The 21,328-nt window shown below is 47.4% G+C and overlaps 1 protein-coding gene across 1 annotated transcript in view; it reads right to left on the bottom strand.

Annotated features, from left to right (window-relative positions):
• Positions 1-12,333: 12,333 nt before the first annotated feature.
• ZSWIM4 (zinc finger SWIM-type containing 4) overlaps positions 12,334-21,328 on the bottom strand; it is a 50,912-nt gene continuing 41,917 nt past the window's right edge. The window contains exons 9-14 of the mRNA XM_072991527.2: positions 20,750-21,004; positions 19,138-19,273; positions 17,231-17,388; positions 16,936-17,099; positions 15,832-15,913; positions 12,334-15,102 (exon numbers count right to left, since the gene is read on the bottom strand). Coding sequence (XP_072847628.2) covers positions 14,216-15,102; positions 15,832-15,913; positions 16,936-17,099; positions 17,231-17,388; positions 19,138-19,273; positions 20,750-21,004 — 1,682 coding nt within the window. The 3' untranslated portion in view covers positions 12,334-14,215. The remainder of the gene's footprint in view (positions 15,103-15,831; positions 15,914-16,935; positions 17,100-17,230; positions 17,389-19,137; positions 19,274-20,749; positions 21,005-21,328) is intronic.

The following is a 21,328-nucleotide window of genomic DNA, read 5'->3' on the forward strand; positions in this document are numbered from 1 at the left end:
CCTACAGCAAGTACTCTCAGGGACCAGGAAAAAGCCAGCAAGGGGGAGGGGCCCATGGTGAAGGGAAGCCCTCAGACATGAAACCAAGACCTCAGATTTTGGAGGGAAAACCAAAACAAGATGAGAAAGACTCAAAATATAGCAGAAAATGTTATTTCTGTCAGGGAAAGGGCCATCTAATCTCAGGGTGTGAGAAATGGAAGCAGCTAAAAGGAATTGTGCCTCAGGATTCGAGTGGAACCAAGCCAAAAGCTGTGTTCTGTGTCCAGAAAGAGCAAAGCTCCTTGTCACTGAGGGAGCCTGTTGCCATGGCTACTCAATCTGGAACAGTGACATCTGCTGATCAGGCTGAGGAAAATGGTCCTCTTGTGGAGGTCAAGCGCTGCTTGCTCGTGAGAACAGATTCTCAGTTGTTTGAAACAGCGGGGGTGGACGTAGGAATACTTGACCATCAGTATCGGGGGCTGAGGGACACTTGTTCCCAGGTGACCCTGTGCCATCCAGATATTATTCCTAGGGAATATATAATCCCAAATGAGAGCATGAAGGTGGCAGGGATTGAGGGGCAGGTGATCTCACTGCCAGTAGCGGAGGTACCTGTGAACTTTCAAGGCTGGAGGGGAGTTTGGCGGCTAGCGATTTCATCGACTCTGCCAGCAGCCGTGCTCGTGGGAAATGACCTGGCTGAACATGTGAAACGGGTGCTAGTGATTACACGTTCACAAGCCACCACGGGGACAGTTCAGGGGGGTACTGATGAGCCAGAGACGGAAGCAGAGGGGAGTTCAGAAGCTGTGGTGGAAACCTTAACCACAGACAGCCGATTTGGCCAAGAGCAAAAGGCAGACGCCACTCTCCAAAAGTGTTTTGAACAGGTGACAGACGCCCAGCTAACACCTGAAACCCCAGTGAGATTTCTAGAGAAAAAGGGGATTTTGTATAGAGAGACCCTGAGGAATATCTCAAAAGGGGGAGATGGGATCCGAAGTCAGCTAGTGGTACCTGAAAAGTATCGTCCCATGATCTTACAAAGGGGGCACTCTGACATGTTTGCTGCGCACTTAGGGGTGAACAAAACACAGCAGAGAATCACACAGAATTTTTACTGGCCTGACATAGGGAAGCAGATCAGGGAGTTCTGTAAACAATGTGATGTGTGTCAAAGGCAGGGGAATAGCCGCGACAGGACCAAAGCAAAGTTGTGCCCTTTGCCTGTGATTGACACTCCGTTCAAATGCATAGGGGTGGATATTGTGGGACCTTTGCCCAAGGCCACAAAGAGGGGGAACAGGTTCATTCTCACCATTGTGGACCATGCCACGAGGTACCCTGAAGCCATACCCTTGACTAACATTGAAACTAACACAGTGGCAGATGCCTTGGTGGGGTATATGTCCAGGATGGGATTTGCCTCAGAAATAATCACAGATTTGGGCGCATCGTTCACATCGAAGCTCATGAAACGCTTATGGCAAATCTGTGGAATTAAGCACAAGGAAACCACTGCCTATCACCCTGAAAGTAATGGGTTAACTGAGAAGTTCAATGGGACTCTAATGCGCATGATTAGGGCTTACTTGGCAGAGAATCCAAACAATTGGGACCAGAAGCTGCAATCCCTTTTGTTTGCTTATCGATCAGTGCCACCAGCCAGTACCGGGTTCAGTCCGTTTGAACTTTTATTTGGGAGAAGGGTGAAAGGGCCCCTTGATTTGATCAAACAAAATTGGGAGCAGATCACCCAGGATGACCCACAAGACGTTGTGACATATATAGGCACTTTAAGGAATGACCTAAAGAGAAACCTAGAGCTAGCAGCAGAGACCCTGCAAGCTCAAAAGGTCAGAAAGAAAACTTGGGATGACCAGGAAGGCAGAGAGAGGCACTTTGACCCAGGGGAGGAAGTGCTTTGGCCTAGGCTCTGCAAAGAGAACAAACTGCAGCTGGGTAGCCCAGAAATAAAAGACTTGGGTCACATAGTAGGGGGAGGAGTGATAAAACCCCTAGAGGCCAAAATAGAAGCAGTTCGTGATTGGCCCAGACCCAACACCAAGAAAAAAGTCAAATCATTTCTTGGGTTGGTGGGCTACTACAGAAAGTTCATCCCGAGGTTTAGCGAGATTGCGGCTCCGCTGACCGATCTGACGAGGAAGAAGGCTGATGACCGCATCCCGTGGACCAGCTACTGTGAGGAGGCGTTCCAGAGGTTGAAGCAGGCGCTCATCAACTATCCAGTGCTGCGTGCTCCAGACTTCGACCGGGAGTTCATCATCTACACCGATGCGTCTAACAGCGGGGTAGGAGCAGTTCTTTGCCAGGAGGATGAGAATGGTGACCAGCATCCAGTGTCCTACCTGAATAGGAAACTCCAGAAAGGTGAGAGACATTTGGCAACCGTGGAGAAGGAGTGCCTGGCCATAGTCTACGCGATCCAGAAGGCCAAGCCTTACATCTGGGGAAGACATTTTGTTCTGTGCACTGACCATTCCCCACTGCAATGGTTAAAGACAATGAAAACCCACAATAGTAAACTTATGAGGTGGGCTTTAAATCTGCAAGACTATGACTTTGAAGTGAAGGTGGTCAGAGGGTCAGTGAACTGTGTTGCTGACGCCTTGTCAAGAAGACCTGAAGAATGAAGACGGCGAAAGAAACATGGACCATGTATATATTTTGATGACAAAAAGTCAAATGTGTCTGTTTATTAAACATGTTGGTTTGTATGAATAAAGGTAACTTGATGTATTGTTAATGGTAAATGTTTAAATGCCTAATAGAGTGTAAGTATAAGTAAGTATGGTATTGTATGTTATTATATGACTGTTTTTGTTTGTTTTGGGTCCAGGTTGTTTTTTGGTGAAAAGCACCTTAGCTTTCCCCCTACAAAACAACTTATAAAGAGGGGAGGTGTTACATACAGCACTGATGTTACCTGTCTGTCATGGGTTTGGAGGGAAAGTTCCATCCTATGGGGAGTGGAAGGCGGGACATCAGGAGGAGGGGCTGTACTGTATATATATGTAGAGCGTGTGTGGAGAGCAAGGAGAAGCTGGAGAAGAGCTGAGAGAAGAAGCTTGAGTGGGAGTCTGTGTGTCAGACAGGGTACTACTGTGTGTCAGTCAGTACCAACCTGATAGGTTCAGGTGTCTGTATGGTCAGCCAGAACTGATAGGTTCAGGGTCTGTGCTTCAAGTTAAGTGTTCTGTGTGAACCAAACTGTGTGTATGTATGATTGAGACTAAGCCACGTTACTGTATCTTATTCACCTGATCATTTTATTTTCCCTGTGTGTTACTTAAATAAACCTTATTCCTTTGTTTATTTAAAAATCCATTCCTGGTCTGTGTGACTCCTTGCAGGGAATGGTTGGTGGCAGCTTAGTGAAACTGTGGCCTATCCCAGTAGGTCTGGGTTTGTCACAGTCTGGTTACAGAGTTTGTTGTAAGGAGTGGGTGAAGGCTGTCAGAGAGGATTTTGTGGCAACACAGGTGTCCTGCGCTTGTCCCAGAGAGAGCTTTGGATGTGCTAGTGAAGGTGAGGAAACAGAGTGAGGAAAGACCACCGAAGATCTCCAGGCAAAGCCAGATGCCATCAGAGAGTAATTTACTCTTACGGTTTGCATAGAAAAAAGCCCAGGCTTTAAGGGGGGGCATACTTCCCGAGGGAGTAGTGGAGAAATCTGTCAGCAGGTCTGGTTCCCAGTGGCGAAGTCTTTGCAGACTGGGACAGAACTAGCATTGGCAATAGTCAGAGGCCAAACAGAACCTAACAGAGAGTCAGGTAAGCCAGGTGTGGGAGATTAAAAAAAAAAAGTCTAAGAACAGTCCAAACGTCAAGCTGAGCCAGTAGTTACATGCCCAAAACTGGTCCAATAAAAGGTATCACCCATTCTTAACTTAGTGTAATCTTAAGGACCACATGGCCATCTCTTTGTTCTTTCTAGACTATAGAAATCTCTTTGTTCTTTCTAGACTATAGATGTTAATGGTCACGCACAGCACCAACAACAAGGCAACAAGGACTTTCAACACCGGCCATATGGATTCTTTGCGTTGACCAGAGGTGACTACAAACAGAAGAAACCTCTTCCTATGCTTACCATGTAAAACATTAATTTGACTTTAATTTGCCTACGATTGGCTGCTTCTAACCCAAATTATAACCCCAAACAGGCTGACTCTTCTGGGATGCCCAGTGGGGAACTGAACTCCCAACTTCTGGCACTGTAGCTGCATATCTAAACCACTGAGCCACCTGTTTGATTCTTTAATGGTCCAGTAAAATGTATCACTCACTCTTACATTTGCGTAATCTTAAGGATCTCAAGGGACGTGGTGGCGCTGCAGGCTAAACTACAGACGCCTCTGTGCTGCAGGGTCAGAAGACCAGCAGTTGTAAGATCGAATCCACGCTACGGAGTGAGCTCCCATCACTTGTCCCAGCTCCTCGCCAACCTAGCAGTTCGAAAGCATGTAAAAATGCGAGTAGATAAATAGGTACCACCTCGGTGGGAAAGTAAAACGGCGTTCCCTAGTCACACTGGCCACGTGACAATGGAAAGTGTCTTCGGACAAGCGCTGGCTCTGTGGCTTGGAAACGGGATGAGCACCGCCCCCTAGAGTTGGACATGACTGGACTGAAAATGTCAAGGGGAACCTTTACCTTTTTAAGGATCACATGGCATTCTCCTTTCTCTTCTCTGTAACTAGTTATTTGAAGCAGCACAAGTAGTTACTTCGTGTAACAAACCTAACATTACTTTTCCAGGGCATTGTGACTAGAACTTTTCAACTCTTATGCCATCCTCTTATCACTCCTAAGCAACAAGGGGAATCTTGTTTGTTTTATCTTTTATATTTTTGTGTTTTCAAAGTGGAGTATCAGAATTGGCTGGGAGAAGGAACCAGAGAGTGCTTCCCCGGTGGGGAAATGTTCATATCAGCAGAGTTTCTGTAGGAGACCTTCCCCGTAAATGGCACTCCTCTCCATTAGTAGTAGGAGAATTCTGTTTGCCCTTCTCGCCCTAAGAGAATCCAAGGCAATTTGTTTTCCCCAACGCTGCTACGCGCATCATGGTGCCTGAGAGGTGTGGGTACACCCTGTGCTGATTTAGCCCCACAAGATCTTGGGGGCATCCTTCCCATAATGCCTGAGGCTTCCTTAGAAGCCATGTGGTTAGGCTGGCCATGCTGGGAGACACACCAACCAGCTAAACAACCTCAGTGGTGCTTGCTCGGGGCAATATTGCTAGGTGTGACTCACCAGTCTGAGTTTTGTGAGGGGCTTATTATTTGTCAAAGAGGAAGGGCTTCCAGGAGTACCACCTTGCTCCTGTTCCCATGGCAGTTAGCCACAACGGTTCCTGCTCAGATAATCTTCCACCCAGCCCAGCCTGCTTCCTTTATTGAATCTTCCCCTGGTTTGTATGTCACCCAGTGCAGCTGCCTTCGGGGGAAGAAACTATGAGGTAAACACTGCAAAATGGAACTGCCAGTTACTGCCATGCCTCAGTTGGCAAACTTGGACATGAGTCATATATTCAGGCAATAGGGAGAGGAGCATTCAGCAGCCGGATCAGCTGCCTCACACAAGATGCTGCCTGAGGAACATTAGGGTGGCCGCTTACACACTGCCAAAAGGAGATTTCATAATCAAACAGGAGCATGAAAGAGAATACAAAATTTGTGTCAATCCACTAATGCTTGTGTAAAGATGTAAACTTAGAAATAATTACTGTTAACTCACATTTTCCTTTAAGGGGGGGTGTTTGAAGATAAATAATGATAAAATAAAGAGGAAGGAGAGACATCTTTTAAACTTTACAATAGCTTGAAGAGTTGGAAATTATTTTTAAAGTTAAAAGATGCCCCCCTCAATTGTATTAATTTCTGACTCTGCTATTTAGAGATCTGTTGCAAATGTGTTTCTCTCCAAACACATTCCTCCGCAGCATTTTGAGAATTTGCTTTTTGGCCTATACGTTCCAGCATTCCCAATGTCTATGATGGCTGAGGGATTCTGGGGACTTTAACCAAAAAAATAACATACCCAAGCTCTGTTTTCCCCCAATATTTTTGGCTGCAGATCTCATGTGTCATATCATTCACCAAGTTACTATGTTTACCCCCATTATTATAAAGCCTAGGGGCAGAGAGTTAGAATCATTATCAAACCAAGAAAACAGGAAATTTGGCATGGCAACAGTATCTTCTGAGAGGTATAATGTGGCTAAAGTTCAGAAAATTCTAATAAAGAATGAAGTTACACAATAGTTAAAAGCAAAACAAACCCTGCAGCGAGGAGCACAATAACCAGCCTTTTGCAACTGGTTTTGTGGCAACCCAAAATACTAAAGATTTCTCATTTTGAACGGTTATATTAAAAACATCTAACGTATTTCAATGATGTGTCTTTGGTGAAAATCCATTCTGTCTTTGTAATGTTACAAAAAAATTAAGCACATATGGTAGGTTTAAAGAATGCATATTGTACAGTACTATATATTCTTGGTTGTGCTGGACGTAATTTAATACAGACTGCTATAAAAAGATAGAAGTGAAATGAAAAAAGTTTGGAGGACGTCAAGACTTTGTTGGATTGAAAAGATGGCCAACAAAGAAGTACTCAAGTGAACGGATAAAGAGTAAAAAATAAGTCATGGAACCCATTGTCCAGTATCCTGCTTGAATGACCCCATGCACAAGTACAATTGGCTGCAACGACATCTGGGGTCTGGTGGCCTGTCTGCTTCTGTGCCTTGTCACATGGCCAGTTACCCATTTTATGGGTATTTTATGTTTCCCGCACATGCAGTAAATGGAGCAGGATACTGGTCATAAAATGGTGAAATGTCACATAATATGGAATAAAAAGTACAGCTAATATAGCTGATCATTCAAGGTAAAATAAATGTCAGAAGAGAGGCAGGAAGGGAAGAAACTTATTGGATGAGCAACCTAGGGCCCCCATTGGGTGCAACATCATTGCTTAGAGTTGCTTCACCCAGAGACCAGAATTTCCATGAGGCCGTCCTGTTTCCAGTAAGAGAGGAATGAGAGGGAGGAGAGGGGAAAAGGAAAAGATTTCAGAGTTTCCATTTGACACCAATTATTTCCAGAGTTCATCCCTTTTGATTACAACGTCCAGAATCCTTTGGCTAGCAGTTGTACTACAGAGAGAGAGAGAGAGAGAGAGCGCAAGTGAATGAGAGTTTTTAAACTATATTTAATGAAGATGTTGTTTAACATATTGAACCATCCCTGGTAGAACTTGCTTCTGAAAACATGAACATTGCCTTTGTTCTGTGTCATGTGCTGCTGTGTTGTTTGCAGGTGACGTGTTTGCCATGTTTGCTTGTCGGACACTGCTGTCAGTATCAGCATGAGACATGGTCGATGTCTTCTACGTAGTATCTGGAGATAGGTTGTGCAGGAGATGGAGCAGACTTCCCTGATGCTCCAGAGGACGGGACAAGAAGCAAGAGGGCAAAACAGGAGGGGGAGCCATGTTTAGTTGCTGCATCCTCCAGTGCAAAGCATGCAGAGTGTGTGCGTGTGTATGTGTGTGTGTGTGTGTTGGGGGGGGGCAAAGATCCTTGTTATGTGCCATCAAGTCACCTTTAACTCAGGTAGGGTGACCCTATGAATCAGTGATCTGCAAAATGTTTTCAAACATCAGTTCCCATCGTGTTTCATCATTGGCTGTGTCCGCTAGAGCTGATGGGAGTTACGATCCAACCAAATTTGGAGGACAGGACTTGGCCACCCCATAGTAGATGTTCTCTTCGATCCCTCCCTAGTCTATGCTTCTCCTGCTGATTGAGGTCTGTGTGAGAGCCGGGGGGGGGGGGGGAAGCTGCCATGACGTCACTTAGTTGGCCATCTCTGGCTTATCTCAGTTCCCTTGATTTGCTCAGTCTGTACTTAAGAATACAGTATTGGAGTATCTATGAGAGTTTCCACAAGTCGATCGGCAGCTCCTCCGGTCCCTGCCACCAGTCATGAACTATGCAGTGTTTCTCTTCTAGTTTTTGAACTTTCTGAAAAACTGTTTAAAACAAGAATGCTGTGAGGAGAATAATGCAAATGATGGCTTGAATGGGCTAGAGAGATTACTTTAATAGTATCCATGAAGTTGTTTCAAAACTTTTTAATTGTGCCACCAGCATTAAGTAGCCGAGGACCAAAGTGAAGTTGAATCACATTCATTCAAGAGAAGCCCTGGCGGTCAGAATATAGATCCTTTTCAAGCCAGCCTGCCTGCCCACCCACAAAATCACCCAACCGGTCTAATGCCAAATGCCTACACTTGAGCTCTTAAGAAGCGGGAATTTGTTGCTGATATTTACACCCATGGACCGACATCAGCAGAGCTAAGTAACAGGATTCTGGCCATTACCTTTTTCACACAAAACCTCTGCCAACGTTTTGTCATTACTGTATATTGTACAGTTGTAATGCAGTCCTCAGTTTTGCAGCCACATCCGCTGGGTAATGGACCTATGCGGTGCTGAGCTCAGCGCTGAACCTACAGTGGGGTAGGGAAAGCAGCAAACACTCCAGAAAGGGATCCCAGGTGTGATGAACGAAAACTGCTGGCAAGGCAACGATTGCCATTTCAGGCAACTCAGTGGCCTCGAGGTGTCATTTTACAGTCTCTCTGTGCAGAAAAAAGCCTGTCTGACATCTCTCCTTCACGACCACCACCACCACCACCACCCCGTCCATATCTGTCCATTGCCTTGGCTGAGGCGGATAGCCCACTTTTCAAAAAGGAAGCTATGCAGTTTACATCAGCATGTATAACAAAAACTAAATCAATAATAAAAACAAAAGTACTGTGCCGCACTGAAATAAACCTTCGTCCCCAAGCCAGAGATGCTAGAGCTCTTAGTTAGGAGGACCTTGGGGACTCCTGCAGATCCCAGACCCTTGGAGAAGGCAGAAAGCTGAGGTTGCCACTGAGGGACTGAGTCGCAGGAGGAGGACAGACACCCACCCACCCACCGAGCCACAAGAGTGGCACAGGCTGAAGAGACAAGCCAGAAGGGAAGCTATGAGGTGAAGACCTTTCTGTTTAGCCAGCATTTTTATTAAACAGTATTCCCTAGCTGGCCACATGAGCAGCAGGACTTATTAATTTTTAATGTTTTAAGAATTATTTTAATATATGATATTTTATATTGTCTTTTAAAATGTTTTTAATATTTTTAAGTTTTAATGTTGTACGCCGCCCAGAAGCCACTGGTAATGGTGCGGCTAAAAAATATTATAGATAGATAGATAGATAGATAGATAGATAGATAGATAGATAGATAGATAGATAGATAGATAGATAGATAGATAGATAGATAGATAGATAGATAGATAGATAGATAGATAGATAGATAGATAGATAGATAGATAGATAGATAAAACAAGTACCAGGTTTCAGGGAAAGAGTCCTCAGGAGTAGGAAATTCTACCTTGAGGAGAACCAACTCTACAGCTGAAGTTCTTCCTCAGCAGGCCAAGGGCTTGCTGTTGAGCACCAGCTGGGGTCCAAATAGCTCGGCTGTTGGCTACTGGAGAGAACCAGCCTGCCTTGCGCCTGGCCTCTGCTGCTGACTCCTTCCCACCCCTGGATTGCCAGACTGGGATTCACTGTCTTCTCCTTGCTTGTTTTTGACACACCTGCTCTGGCTTGACCCAGACTGCCTTTTGACGCTTTGGATTTAGAGCCGAATTCTACTTGCCCTTCCTTGGACCACACCGCTTCCGATTCATCACTCCTCTGGCTGGGCTCGTTAGGTATTTCCGCCTGCCCCAGGTCTCAACTGCGTAAGACAAACTGTCAGGGTGCAGGGCATAAGGCTATCTCGCTGTTTGTGTTTTTAATTTTTAAAAAATGTTTTGCGTCTCGTAATTGTTTGGTACTGTTGCCATAATACGGATCATGATTCCTTCCCTCAGCTTAGGGCCAATACAGCTATTTTTTCTGTTTGAGGACTAATGTGCAATAAGTTTTACCTTGGTATGGCTGGTGACGTGGAGGGCATAGCAGCAAGCATCTCATAGAGGATATGTAGTACCAAAGAGGAAGCACATCCTGCCAGGGTCCTGCCACCCCCACCCCCCAAAATGTTCAGATGGTGAGGTCAACTTCAAACCACGAATTTAAAGACTCACAAAGCAGTAGCGGGCATTTATTCTCAACCAAACCTGCTTTCTGCCTCTGCTCATGCAGCACCTCTCAGGGTTAGGGCCTGGCTGGGCTGGCACAACCGACCTAATTGGTACTGAATGCCAGGCCTTAACTTTCTACCAGAAATGACGTGCAGGAGTGTTTTCGGGCAACAACCTCTCAACATTCTCGAGACAGCTTCCAAACCACAAATCTATCCACTTATTGCTTCACAGCTGTGGTTCAGGACTGTGTAACCTAGAAATAATCCCTCAGACGAGCATTGCTGGGGTTTCCCGTAAGGGTACTATTATAACTGTAGAGTTTTCAGCACACGAGAGGGACTTCACCTCACACTGCCTCAGACATAGGCCGATTTCAATGGCATTTAAATTTATGTTTCGGTTGTATATTATTAATTGGTCTGAGTCTTTAAAAGATATTAAGTGCCTCACAGGGATGGTGGGAAAAAGGCAGTCATTTTAGGTAGATGCTGGCTGATGATGTGAATGGCTGGTCCCCTCTGTTAAAAAGGTGTGTGTGTGTTCCAAGCAGCCTGGCTTACAGGCCCTCCTCTACCCGTTGCCGTAAGGTGACTTGGGAGAATGCTGGCCCACCATCAGGGCTAAAAGTAAAATCTAACAACTATTCCGCTGGGCTTCTGCAGCTAGAACTGGAGGTGCCTTCCTGTTGCCTGCTACCAAGCACAAAATGCCTTGGATCATGTCTGGCCCCTGCAGAGGCTGTTCGCATCAGACAAGGCCTGACGGCCCTAGTAAACTGGATTAAACATGTGGAGCTGGTTCCAGATTCAAGGGAGTTTTCTGGTGCATCCCTTTCTATGCTGGCATGTTCCAGATGGGCTCATCTCATGGCAGTCAGCAGCTCTTTGATCAGCACCAAGTCGCTGTCATTTTGATTTTCCTCAGTGCCTGGAGCCATGCTGAATCAGAGGAGGCATTGTAAGAAATTGCAGTGCTGACTGCCTAGTGTTGAAGAATGTCTCTGCAAATTAGGCTTCACGTTAGAGATGTCGATGGACCCTATGTGTCATTGGGATCACAGGTACCAAAATGTCTTTAGATGGATCCTAGAGTACAAACAAAGCATTGGCTGGGAGAAATTTCTTCACATTTCTATATTTAAGGGATCAGTCCTCAATAACACCATTTAAATTGGAAAATATCTCTGTGGTATCAAATCTCTCTCTCTCTCTTTTTTGGTCTGTTTCAATTCTGCATGCACTTATGTAGCTACAAGTCTGTTCCAGTCTGCTATTTTAAAAGAAACCTGAATAGAAATTTGTACTCAAATACATATTGTAAAGTTATTTTTCCCCTGGAAACATGTACTTCTAATATTTTACCTCAAAGGATACATTGTTGAAGTATTTTGGTATTTCTTTTGAACAGAGGACTGTATTAGCAGTGTAAAAGGTTATTAACAATTAAATTCTGATGTATCCCTTAGTCCAGTAGGTCAGAATAAGGTCAAATTTGTATCACAATCTTCAGAATGAATTATTCTATTTTTCCATTTGTCCCTTTGATTGCAGAAGGAGGTGAGCACTCAGGTTCACACAAGAAACCACAATGTGTTGTTGTTTTTTAAATGCCAGCCCTGTCATCGTAAGAAAGCAGATAGTATAGCCTGGAATGTAACAAAGTTTAAAATGGTTTTTGGAAAAGATAGCTTCATTGTCCCTTTGCTAGGTCTAGAGACTATTCCAAATAAGTAAAATTCTTTCCTTGTAAGAAAACAAACAAGCAGAAAAAGAAAGCCCACACAGCATGTCCAAAAAGAGAAGCCAAAAAAACAAATGTTGCGGTTTATGTTAAACCTTTACAAAAGAATACAATAAAGGATTCAATAAATAGAAAAGAATTACAAAATTACAGGATTTTTTTTCTTAATACAGGGAAACAAAGAAATAACCCCCCCAAACTTTTAAAACTAACTCACTAGCTGGCTCCAGAGCAGAGCTGTGCAACACACCAACATCTCCACCAACACTAAGGACCAAAGGGAGCCGAGCGCAGGGCGCAACCCCCTGGTCCCGCGCGCACAAAAAAGGAGTGCCCTTCCAGGCACCCTTGCCTCTTCATATATATTAACTTTTTAAACATTATCTCGTCTTCACAATAATCTAATCATAGTAGCATGAGCTTGTTGTGGTTTGTTCCTGAGTAGATTTTTATCCAGCAGAAAAGAAAAAACAAAACATGAGATTTTGGATGTTTCTGGAAATGTCATTTAGCACCCCGCCTGTGGCCCCTTGGAACTTTCCTCCTCCTCCTGCTCCATAGGAAATGTTAGTCTCCTACATCTGGGCCAGGATAACCGCGTGAGAAAACTCAAGAGGTGACCACCTGGGGCAGCAAGCTTTGATGGGTGCCAAGAAAGCAGAACGGGATCCAAGAGAACTCACTCTGAGAGCCTCCCAAGGAAATAACTGGAGGGTATACACTTTGTCAATGTGCAACCCCAGTCAGCACAAGCACCTGAGGGGCAGTGAAACATCACAGGTAGGCCCAGCCACTCAGGAGGGCTGTCCTGGACTGAAACACGAGGGGGGGGCAGTTTGAGGTATGACCTGTCTTTCCACCACAGCAGCTCCAGGCTTTCATACCGGAGGAGACAGAGAGTGGAATCCTTCAGTGGTAGGAGTCTTGAGGGGTGTCAGCTGGAAACAGAGTGAAAGAGGGATGGTGAGAGGATAGAGCTGTGCCCCCCACCCCCACATACCTGTGGCCCATTAGCACAGCTAAGGGAAAGCTGAAATACTGACAGATATGAAAGGTTTTCATGACGAGGCAGGGAAACATGCCTGAGAGAACGAGGAAGAAGAGGAGGGTCCCCAGCTGTAAAGAAGCCCGTGTAACTGAACGCAGAAGCCCATTTGCTTGGAGCAACAGTTTTGTGTGTGTGTATGTGTGAGTGTGAAGAGTACAATGGGGATGAGGACTGGGCATAGGGCCCTTCAGATCTCTTCCAGAGGTACCATTCCACAAACGACACAGCAAGCTGCTGGCTCAGTGCATCTGATTCATCAGTCCCCTTCACAGAATTCATAACCCACCCACCCCAAACAGTATCTCATTTATTACCAGCAAACTGGCATTAACAGCAGGATGTTGCTCCATTACACCACTCCTGTTTGAGGACATTTGGTGCCAAGGTAGCCCAGGCAGTAAGGACACCCCCCCCCTCTGGTCTTAGGAGCTCTGCACCAGATGCTTCCCAAATGTGAATGCTGTCAGTGCAAGGAAGTATCCAGACTTGGTGGGTAACATACCCTTGTCCGGAGGGTGGGGGGGCAGGGGGGGTGACAGCTCGTGTTGAACGCACAGACTTCAACACAGGTTTGGTACTGCAGACACAAAGGGACTTGGGGGCCATGGAAAACTGGGAGGTAGAGACAGCTTGTGGGTAACTAAGCAGGGAACAGGAAGCCTAAAACCCATGCATCCCACCCTGACTTACATAAACGAGGCCAACCCAACCCCACCACCACTGGGTTTGAAATACAGGATTGGAGCAGCAGCTGTGAAATTCCATGAGACTGGGTCCCCCACCCTCTGTAAGACCCTATTAGGTCCCGGAACCTTCAAACAATGGGAAGGGGTTCCTGTTATCCTCCTGCAGGTTAATACTGAAATTGGCAACTCCTACAACCGACAAAACCGGAGCCCACGTTCCTTCCCTGCCCGGGCAACAGGGCTGGAGCTTCAAACTTGAACAGAGTCTGTGGCCAATCCAGGTGTTGCAGGCCAGGGTCTCCAGCCCGAAAGCCGAAGAGTTTCACAGTCCCAGAGCATCACCGCCCGACCAAAGTCTTGGTGCTCTCGGAGCTGCAAGCAGAGAAATTTGGAATCTAGGCAGAAATCCAAATCCGCCTGGTCACTCATGCCTCCCCCGAGGGAAACAGATCTTGCGGCCTCGCTTTCCCAGCCAAAAGTGCTTCTTGATCGTGTGGGGGGGGGAGAGATGTCCCTCTGGCTGCCTGGCCCCCTCCCCCTCCCTTAGCCAAAGCACTCCCTCCCCAAAGTGCTGCCTAACCAAAGCGCTCCCGCACCAGCAGCATCAGTTTCTTCTTGCCCTTGTAGGTCTGTTTGAGGTTGTCGAGGAACTGGCCGAAGCGCCTGTGCCCTTCGTGCGCCATAAGGAAGGTCTCGCGGGCTTTGCCCAAGAACTCGATGAACTCGCCGTAGTGCCGGGGACTGATGTGAGTGAGCCGGGAGTGCGTGGTGCTGATGTAGGCTGCCATGGCTGCCTCCAGGAGCTGGCAGAGCGGGGCCTTGTCCATGGCAAAGAGCTTCCCTCCGGCACTGGCCCCCCCGGCTCCACGGCGGCTCCCACCCAGCGAGGCAAGGGCTGGGGGAGGAAGGCTCCAGCGGTGCAAGATGTCAGAAAGCATCGGCGCACACTGCACGCTCTTGATGACCAGAGGGACGATGGCGGCCAGCTCATTCTTCCCCAGGGACTGGCTCAGGGAGCAGGCCCAGAGGACATCGTTGAGGGCAGGGTGGGTGTCCTGGTTGAAGGCAATGCTGAGGTGGGAGAAGGCCAGGGTGGCCAGCTTGTAAGCACGCAGAGGCAGCCCGCGATGCTCCATGTACCGGGCCACGGTGAAGAGGTGAGAGTGGCCCATGCCGGCTGAAGCTGCAGAGTCCAGCACAATCTGGTATGCCGCCTCAAAGGCCGCGTGGTTCTTCTCGCAGAGCGTCAGGGCTGGCAGCGCACAGTTCTGGGGATCCTTCATGGCGCACTGCAGTGCCAGTGTCCGGGCACAGCTGCACAGCTCGTCCCGTTGCCCTGCGCTCAGGTTCAGCCTGAGCAGCGTGGCGTGTGTGGTGCCTGTGACAGCCACAATGGTTGTTGCCTCGATGGGTGTGAAGAGGGTGTACCAGTTCTGCATGATGTTCATCAAGGCCTGGACTCCTGGATGGAGAATAAAGTGGGAAAGAGAGCAGAGGGCAATCACAAAGGCCACAAAACAAGCCACATTCCAAGAGAAGCATCGGAAGAGAGAGAGGAACGATTAAGAAAATCAGCAGGAAGATTTTACCCCCCTCTTCATCGTCTCACAATACTAGAACCCAGTAGACCAGAATAGACAGAAGGAAAGGAAGCACCGCTTTGTACAGCACACACTTAAACTGAGAAACGTGTTGCCACAAGATGTACTGAGGGTCACCAACATGTGCAGTTTTAACAATGGAAAAATTCAAGCGAAATAAGCTTCAAATGGCTAAAAGTCACAACAGCTAGAGAACACAAGCCGATATGATTGCTCTTATGCATCTGGGGAACACAGGCAGGTCTTATGGCCCTCATAGCCTGACTGTGTGCTACCCGGAGGCATGTGGGTTTTCACTGTGGAAGCAGAAGGCTGGACTAGACAGGCTTCTGGTCTGACCCAGGTGGGGACCTCCTCTGACGCAAGATTCCATCCAATTGCACATGTTGCCCCTCCAGTTTTTCCTGGATGTAGTGGCACAAGCAGATTCCCTGCCAGGATTTGGAAAAAAAATAGTCTTTGGGGCTGAACTCCCAGAATCCCCTTGGCCAGCCAGTGCAAGGATCAAGCCTGCTGGGAGATCCAGGGAGCTGAACTTCAAAAGGAACCTTTCCATGCTCTTTTTAATCCTTCCAACCATTCCTACTCACCTATCTCAGTGGCACAGCTGACCAGCCAACGCACCATTTCCCTGCGACGCCAGGTCATGGTGTTGAGTGTCATTCTCATCACCTGTGGGAAAAGCAACAGCAAAGAGGCATTCTCGTGCCAGCTGGGGTAACAAAGGAAGCACAACACATGGTAGGATCCAGAATGCAGTTATACAGCATACAGAATAGGCAGGGTGGCAGTCTGGCTTCTCCTAAATAATTGTCCACTTTATGTGGGATCTTTTTCTTACATCAGCTGTATAGAACCTCAGCTGGAAATGGACAGAAGAGAACAGATTAACTTTCTTGTTCAGGATCTTCTGAAACACAGGCATGGAACACCTCTGCCTCCCAAGCTTCATCTGGCCCACAGAAGGTGTGAAGAAAACCCTTCTTCTCACCCTCACCCACCCCTCCGGATGTGGGGAGACCACTACACACGCTGCAGGTTTCCTTATTTGGGATGGTGGGTAAATCCACCTCCTGTGGCTGGGTCCCTTGTTTTGTCACTGGAAAGCAGCACAAGAGAAAAGGGCATTTCATGGTTATTTCCAGTCAGTGATTGGAGAGAACAGGGGCTTTCCAACTCTACTCTGTATCTTCTTTTCTTTTTCCTAAGAAAGGGCAACAGGGAAAGCAAAGCCAGCTTGTGACTGAGCTCCACAGCTCAATGGGGGGGGGGGCTCCTTAGGCCATGCAGTTCAGTTGGGATGTTGCTGATAACCTGACTTCCCCAATTAGGAAGGGCTGGCATGGCTGAAGCCAGCTCCTGTCTGAGCAATGCGTTCTCCTCAAACCTCATGGGGCTCAGCTGAAGATCACTATGCACCATCTCCTCCCCCAATCAGGGCAGCTGTCTCCAAGTGATCCAGCCAGAAGATGATGATGCCAAAGCCAGGGCTTTGCTCCTGGTGTCAGGATGTAGCTGCATCTCTGATGTTCTCCCTCCTGCACCAGAATGCAGGACGGGCATTCTGTCCCCAAGCCAAATATGGTGACCACCACCTCCACCCCTATTCTAAAACCAGAAGCAATCAGCACAAAGCTATTTCTGATTTCCTTCCAGATTGGGTGAGGGCCTCCGTCTGCTCACAGGCTCCTCACCTGCAGGCCAAGCTCCAGAGAAATGTTAAGCAAGGTAGTGTCCGGAGGTGTGTTGGCTGGCGTGGCAGTCTTGCAGGCATCTTGGGCCAATTTGAACAGCAAGGCCGGAGAATGAATGTGCTGCTGGATGGAACCCAAGACCATACGAAGCCAACTGGGGTCACCTAAAGTGCAGTGGAAGAGGCACACAGTATTAGACCTCATCTCAGAGCAGAGGATATCATGATCGCCTTGCTGCCCTGAGCAGGGGACACGCTGTGGGTCCCAAATCTCTGACCTCCGTGGCTGGGACTACCTTTAGCAGCAGTAAGCATGGCTGATGCGAGCTCGCACTGCCGGGTTTCCAGGTGGCCGAGGGTAAACCAGCGGGGGAAGCGATTGGCCATCATAGAGTCTAAGGGGTTCTGGTGCAGGATGTCGCTGGCGGGCAGCACCGTCTCCAAGACAGGAAGCCTGTAGAGATGAACGGGAGAACCGGGTGAGATGGCCGTTGTCCAGGCTGGGGAAAGTTGCTTTTTTGGAACTATAGCTTCTAGCGGCCAGGCTGGCTAGGCCTTCTGGGAGCTGCAGTCTTAAAAAAGTAATTTCTACAACCTGTTTCAGAAAAATATAAGGCTCACCTGCCAGCATGAGAGGACTCCAGTAGTAGGAGGCTGACTTCAAGCAGATCTTTGGAGAAAACAGAGCTCGGGCAGTGAGGTAAAATCAGAATTGAGAATTGGCTAGATATAATATTCTCCTTGCCAACAGGGGATCAACTCCCTTCAGCCTGAGCATTTATCAAAGTCCGGGGGGGGGGGGGGAGGAGAAAACAGGCGATAATCTGGGGCAGGAACTGGAATGTTACTTTGCAAAAGAAAGTGGTTACATTTATGCAAAGCTGAATTTTTTAAACTGCAAATCATGACTATTATCTCACCATCTCCTCTCCCCCACGCATCCCAGACATGAAAATAACTTGTTAAAATGCCCATTGCTTTGCTAGTTACTTCATTTGTTACCACTTAATTCCTTTTTGTAAGGCCACCAGGAGTAAAGGGAAGTTATCCTGCCTTGAACTGGAACACTAGAACTGCCGGATAGCTCAGTAGTTTTAGATCTCTGGTTGCGGAGCCAGAGGGCGATTCCCCCACGCTGCCTCCTTGACGGGTTGAGCTCAATGATCCATAGGGTTCTTTTCCACCTCTACAGTTCTCAGTTGAGCTAAGATGATAAAGGCCCTGAGTTGCTCAGAGCAACAGGGGACCCGCTCTGCAGCACCAGTGAACATTTCCTCTACCACAGTCCACGAAGCAGCTGCCTACACTTCCCAAACAGGGCCTAACATGTTCCATTTGCTCTGTTCATGGGAACCTCTGGGCACAGAGGAACTGTAGGCCGCTGCCTATGAGACGTTCTGCTCAAAGATGAGGAAAGTGATCAATGGAGCAAGAGAGTGGGTCTTATTTTTCAGTTAAAAAGAGAACGGAATAGGAACCATCCTTGGCCGTGGTGGCGCTGCGGGCTAAACCGCAGAAGCCTGTGCTGCAGGGTCAGAAGACCAGCAGTCGTAAGATCGAATCCACACGACGGAGTGAGCTCCCGTCGCTTGTCCCAGCTCCCGCCAACCTAGCGGTTTGAAAGCATGTAAATGCGAGTAGATAAATAGGGACCACCTCGGTGGGAAGGTAACAGCGTTCTGTGTCTAAGTCGCACTGGCCATGTGACCACGGAAGATTGTCTTTGGACAAAACGCTGGCTCTATGGCTTGGAAACGGGGATGAGCACCGCCCCCTAGAGTCGAACACGACTGGACAAAAATTGTCAAGGGGACTCTTTACCTTTACCTTTACCTTGGCCACTTTACACGAAGAGGGCAATGGATAACAAATTGCAAATACTATTCACTAACAAGGAGCAATGAGGAACACCAATTAAACATTACTGGTTTTGTTAAATGGGAGAGAACACCGCATTGTCACCTTAGTTTTAAAAAGCAACGCTCTCGTCCTCATTACACAGAAAGCAATGATCCGTGATAAAGACAGTGCTTTCTACAAACTCACAGCTTCCAAGTGCTTGGCCACAGGGCAGCGCAGGAAATGCTCGGGGAAAGTATCAAAATGGGCAAATACTAAAGCAAGGGGAGCTGTACTGGAAGAAGAGCTAGAACAGGAAGGGGCACAAGAAGACTGGTGGAATAGAGGAGGGGTTTTTACTTACCTCATGGCTCGCAGTGCCAAGCGGTAGGCCAGCTCAGAGTCATAGGGCAACATGGCCGTGAAGAGGTAGCGGGCAAAAGTGTGCATGGGGACACTCTCGCGGAACACGACCTCCCCAAAGCCACTGAAGGGCCCCCCTGGGAGAAACAGGCAGGCAGTGGGTTAAAAAGAGGAAGAATCACACAAAGGCAACTCAACACACGTGACTAGACAATGGCTCAGCGTAGAAGAGGAGGAGAGTGAAGAACAGACCACGATGACCAGGAGCTTCTGCTTGGCTGTTGGTGTGACTGGCCCTTCTCTAAATCATCTGAGTTTGGAGAAAATTATTGTGTGCTACCACCAAAATATAAAATAAAATAACATCCCTTCATGTGAGACCTAGATCCCCTCCCCCACAATAGTCAAAGCATCCCAAAGTGTACTCATTCGCCTCCTCCTGGCTTCTTAGATCTTTTTACATTTTGGAGTGAGGGTTTTTGATCAATCCCAGCTCAATACTTCAGCACCAAAGCAGAAAGCCACCATGACAGCAACTGCACTGATATCATGTTGGGAAGCCAAAGGGCTAGAATGGCACTGCCATTTACTAGTCCAGTTGTCATTTCTGCCTCATTGAGGGCCCTCAGAAACTGGCTTTTGGGTTCTCCATTGCAGGAGGAGCATATTTTATCCCAAACCAAAGGGCTCTCCTTTCCTTTAGACCTTCATGAAATAAGAGCCCTTCAGATGATGATGGACTGGACCCCCTCCCCCCGAGATCCAGCTAGCAGGTACAATGACCAAGGATGATAGGACATGGGGGAAGACCTCTCGGGGGAGGTCTTCAGGACATTTTGGGTGGGGCTAAGAAGTAGGCAAATATAATTCACGTGTAGTGTGCAAAACATTTTCCTTCAGTGTACACACATGCTTTCACCCTTAATATCACACTCAGTGACATTTAGAGGCTTACAAACACCTCAGAAACTTGAAATCTAAAAGAATACAAAAGGCATCCTGAACTCCAGCCATGGTTTATGCATAGGGAGAAACTTTTTTTTTTAATGAAAAGGAAGGTTTCAGACCCAGGTGGAAAAACAAATGTATTGAGTAGTAGGGAATCTGAGTCTGGCATTCACAGCAAGAAGAGTCATTCTAAATTGCTGGATAGCTCAGTGGTTTAGGCACCTGGCTGAGGAGTCAAAGTTTGGGAGTTCGATTCCCCACTGTGCCTCCTTGACAACGCCCAGTGATCCACAGGGTCCCTTCCAGCATTACAGTTCTAAGATGATGGTGATTATACAGGTCTTGCTAACTAGCTGTATGTGCTTCTTGACTGTGTTCAAATAAATATTAATACATTATAACCTGAATATACTAGACTAAATAAATGTATTTGAGGATTCCTGTGGGAGTGGGAAACAATCACCTTTGCCCTCTCCCGACCCATAGGTGTTCTCCACCCTTGTAATACACTGAGCAGCCATTGATGCCTCCCCTGAAGACGAGCAGATTAACCAGCCTGGGTGACCTCCTCTGGCTCCTTCGCTCTCTTCATTGAAGGCGCAGGAGTGGTGGGGATGGTGTTTTTGTTATATTCAGCAGATCAGAACCACCACCATTCTTCTTACCCTCCAAGAGCAAGGCTGCTTGCTTGCGGAGCACAGGTACCAAGCGCTCATCCATCTCCATCTCCTCCAGAAGCCCAATCAACTGCTCCTCACTGCGCACCACCTTGTCCTGAGCGTAGAGACCCTCCGGCATCGACCTCTGCTGCCCCAACCCCAGCAGCGCTACCTCCAGGGCTAGCATGAAGTACGATTCGCCTGGACTTGAGGGCACTGGAACGTGTTGGTAGAGGGCCTTCTTGGGCTCTGCTGTCGAGTCTGGAGGGAAGGAGGGAGAGGTGTAAAGGACAGAACAAATGAGCAAGGATCAGAAGAGCCGACTGCCTCTGCAAGCAAACTGGCACTTGGAAAAGCCCAGTAAACCTCCTCCACCCCTGGAATAGCTGGCGCCACTGCTGGGGATGTGCAGATCTTCCAGTCCTCATTTCTTTCTGTTACTCCGAATCACGCTTCCATTTTCTTGCAGTATTTGTTGGAATGTCATCGTTTGCTTCATTCATGGAAATGTGTGTGCTCCAAGAAACGTATTTCACTTAATGCTCATAGTCATTTATGAATTTTGCCTAACATTTGCTTTTTTTC

The sequence above is a fragment of the Pogona vitticeps genome, chromosome 2, assembly GCF_051106095.1.
Source record: "Pogona vitticeps strain Pit_001003342236 chromosome 2, PviZW2.1, whole genome shotgun sequence".
NCBI lineage: Eukaryota > Metazoa > Chordata > Lepidosauria > Squamata > Agamidae > Pogona > Pogona vitticeps.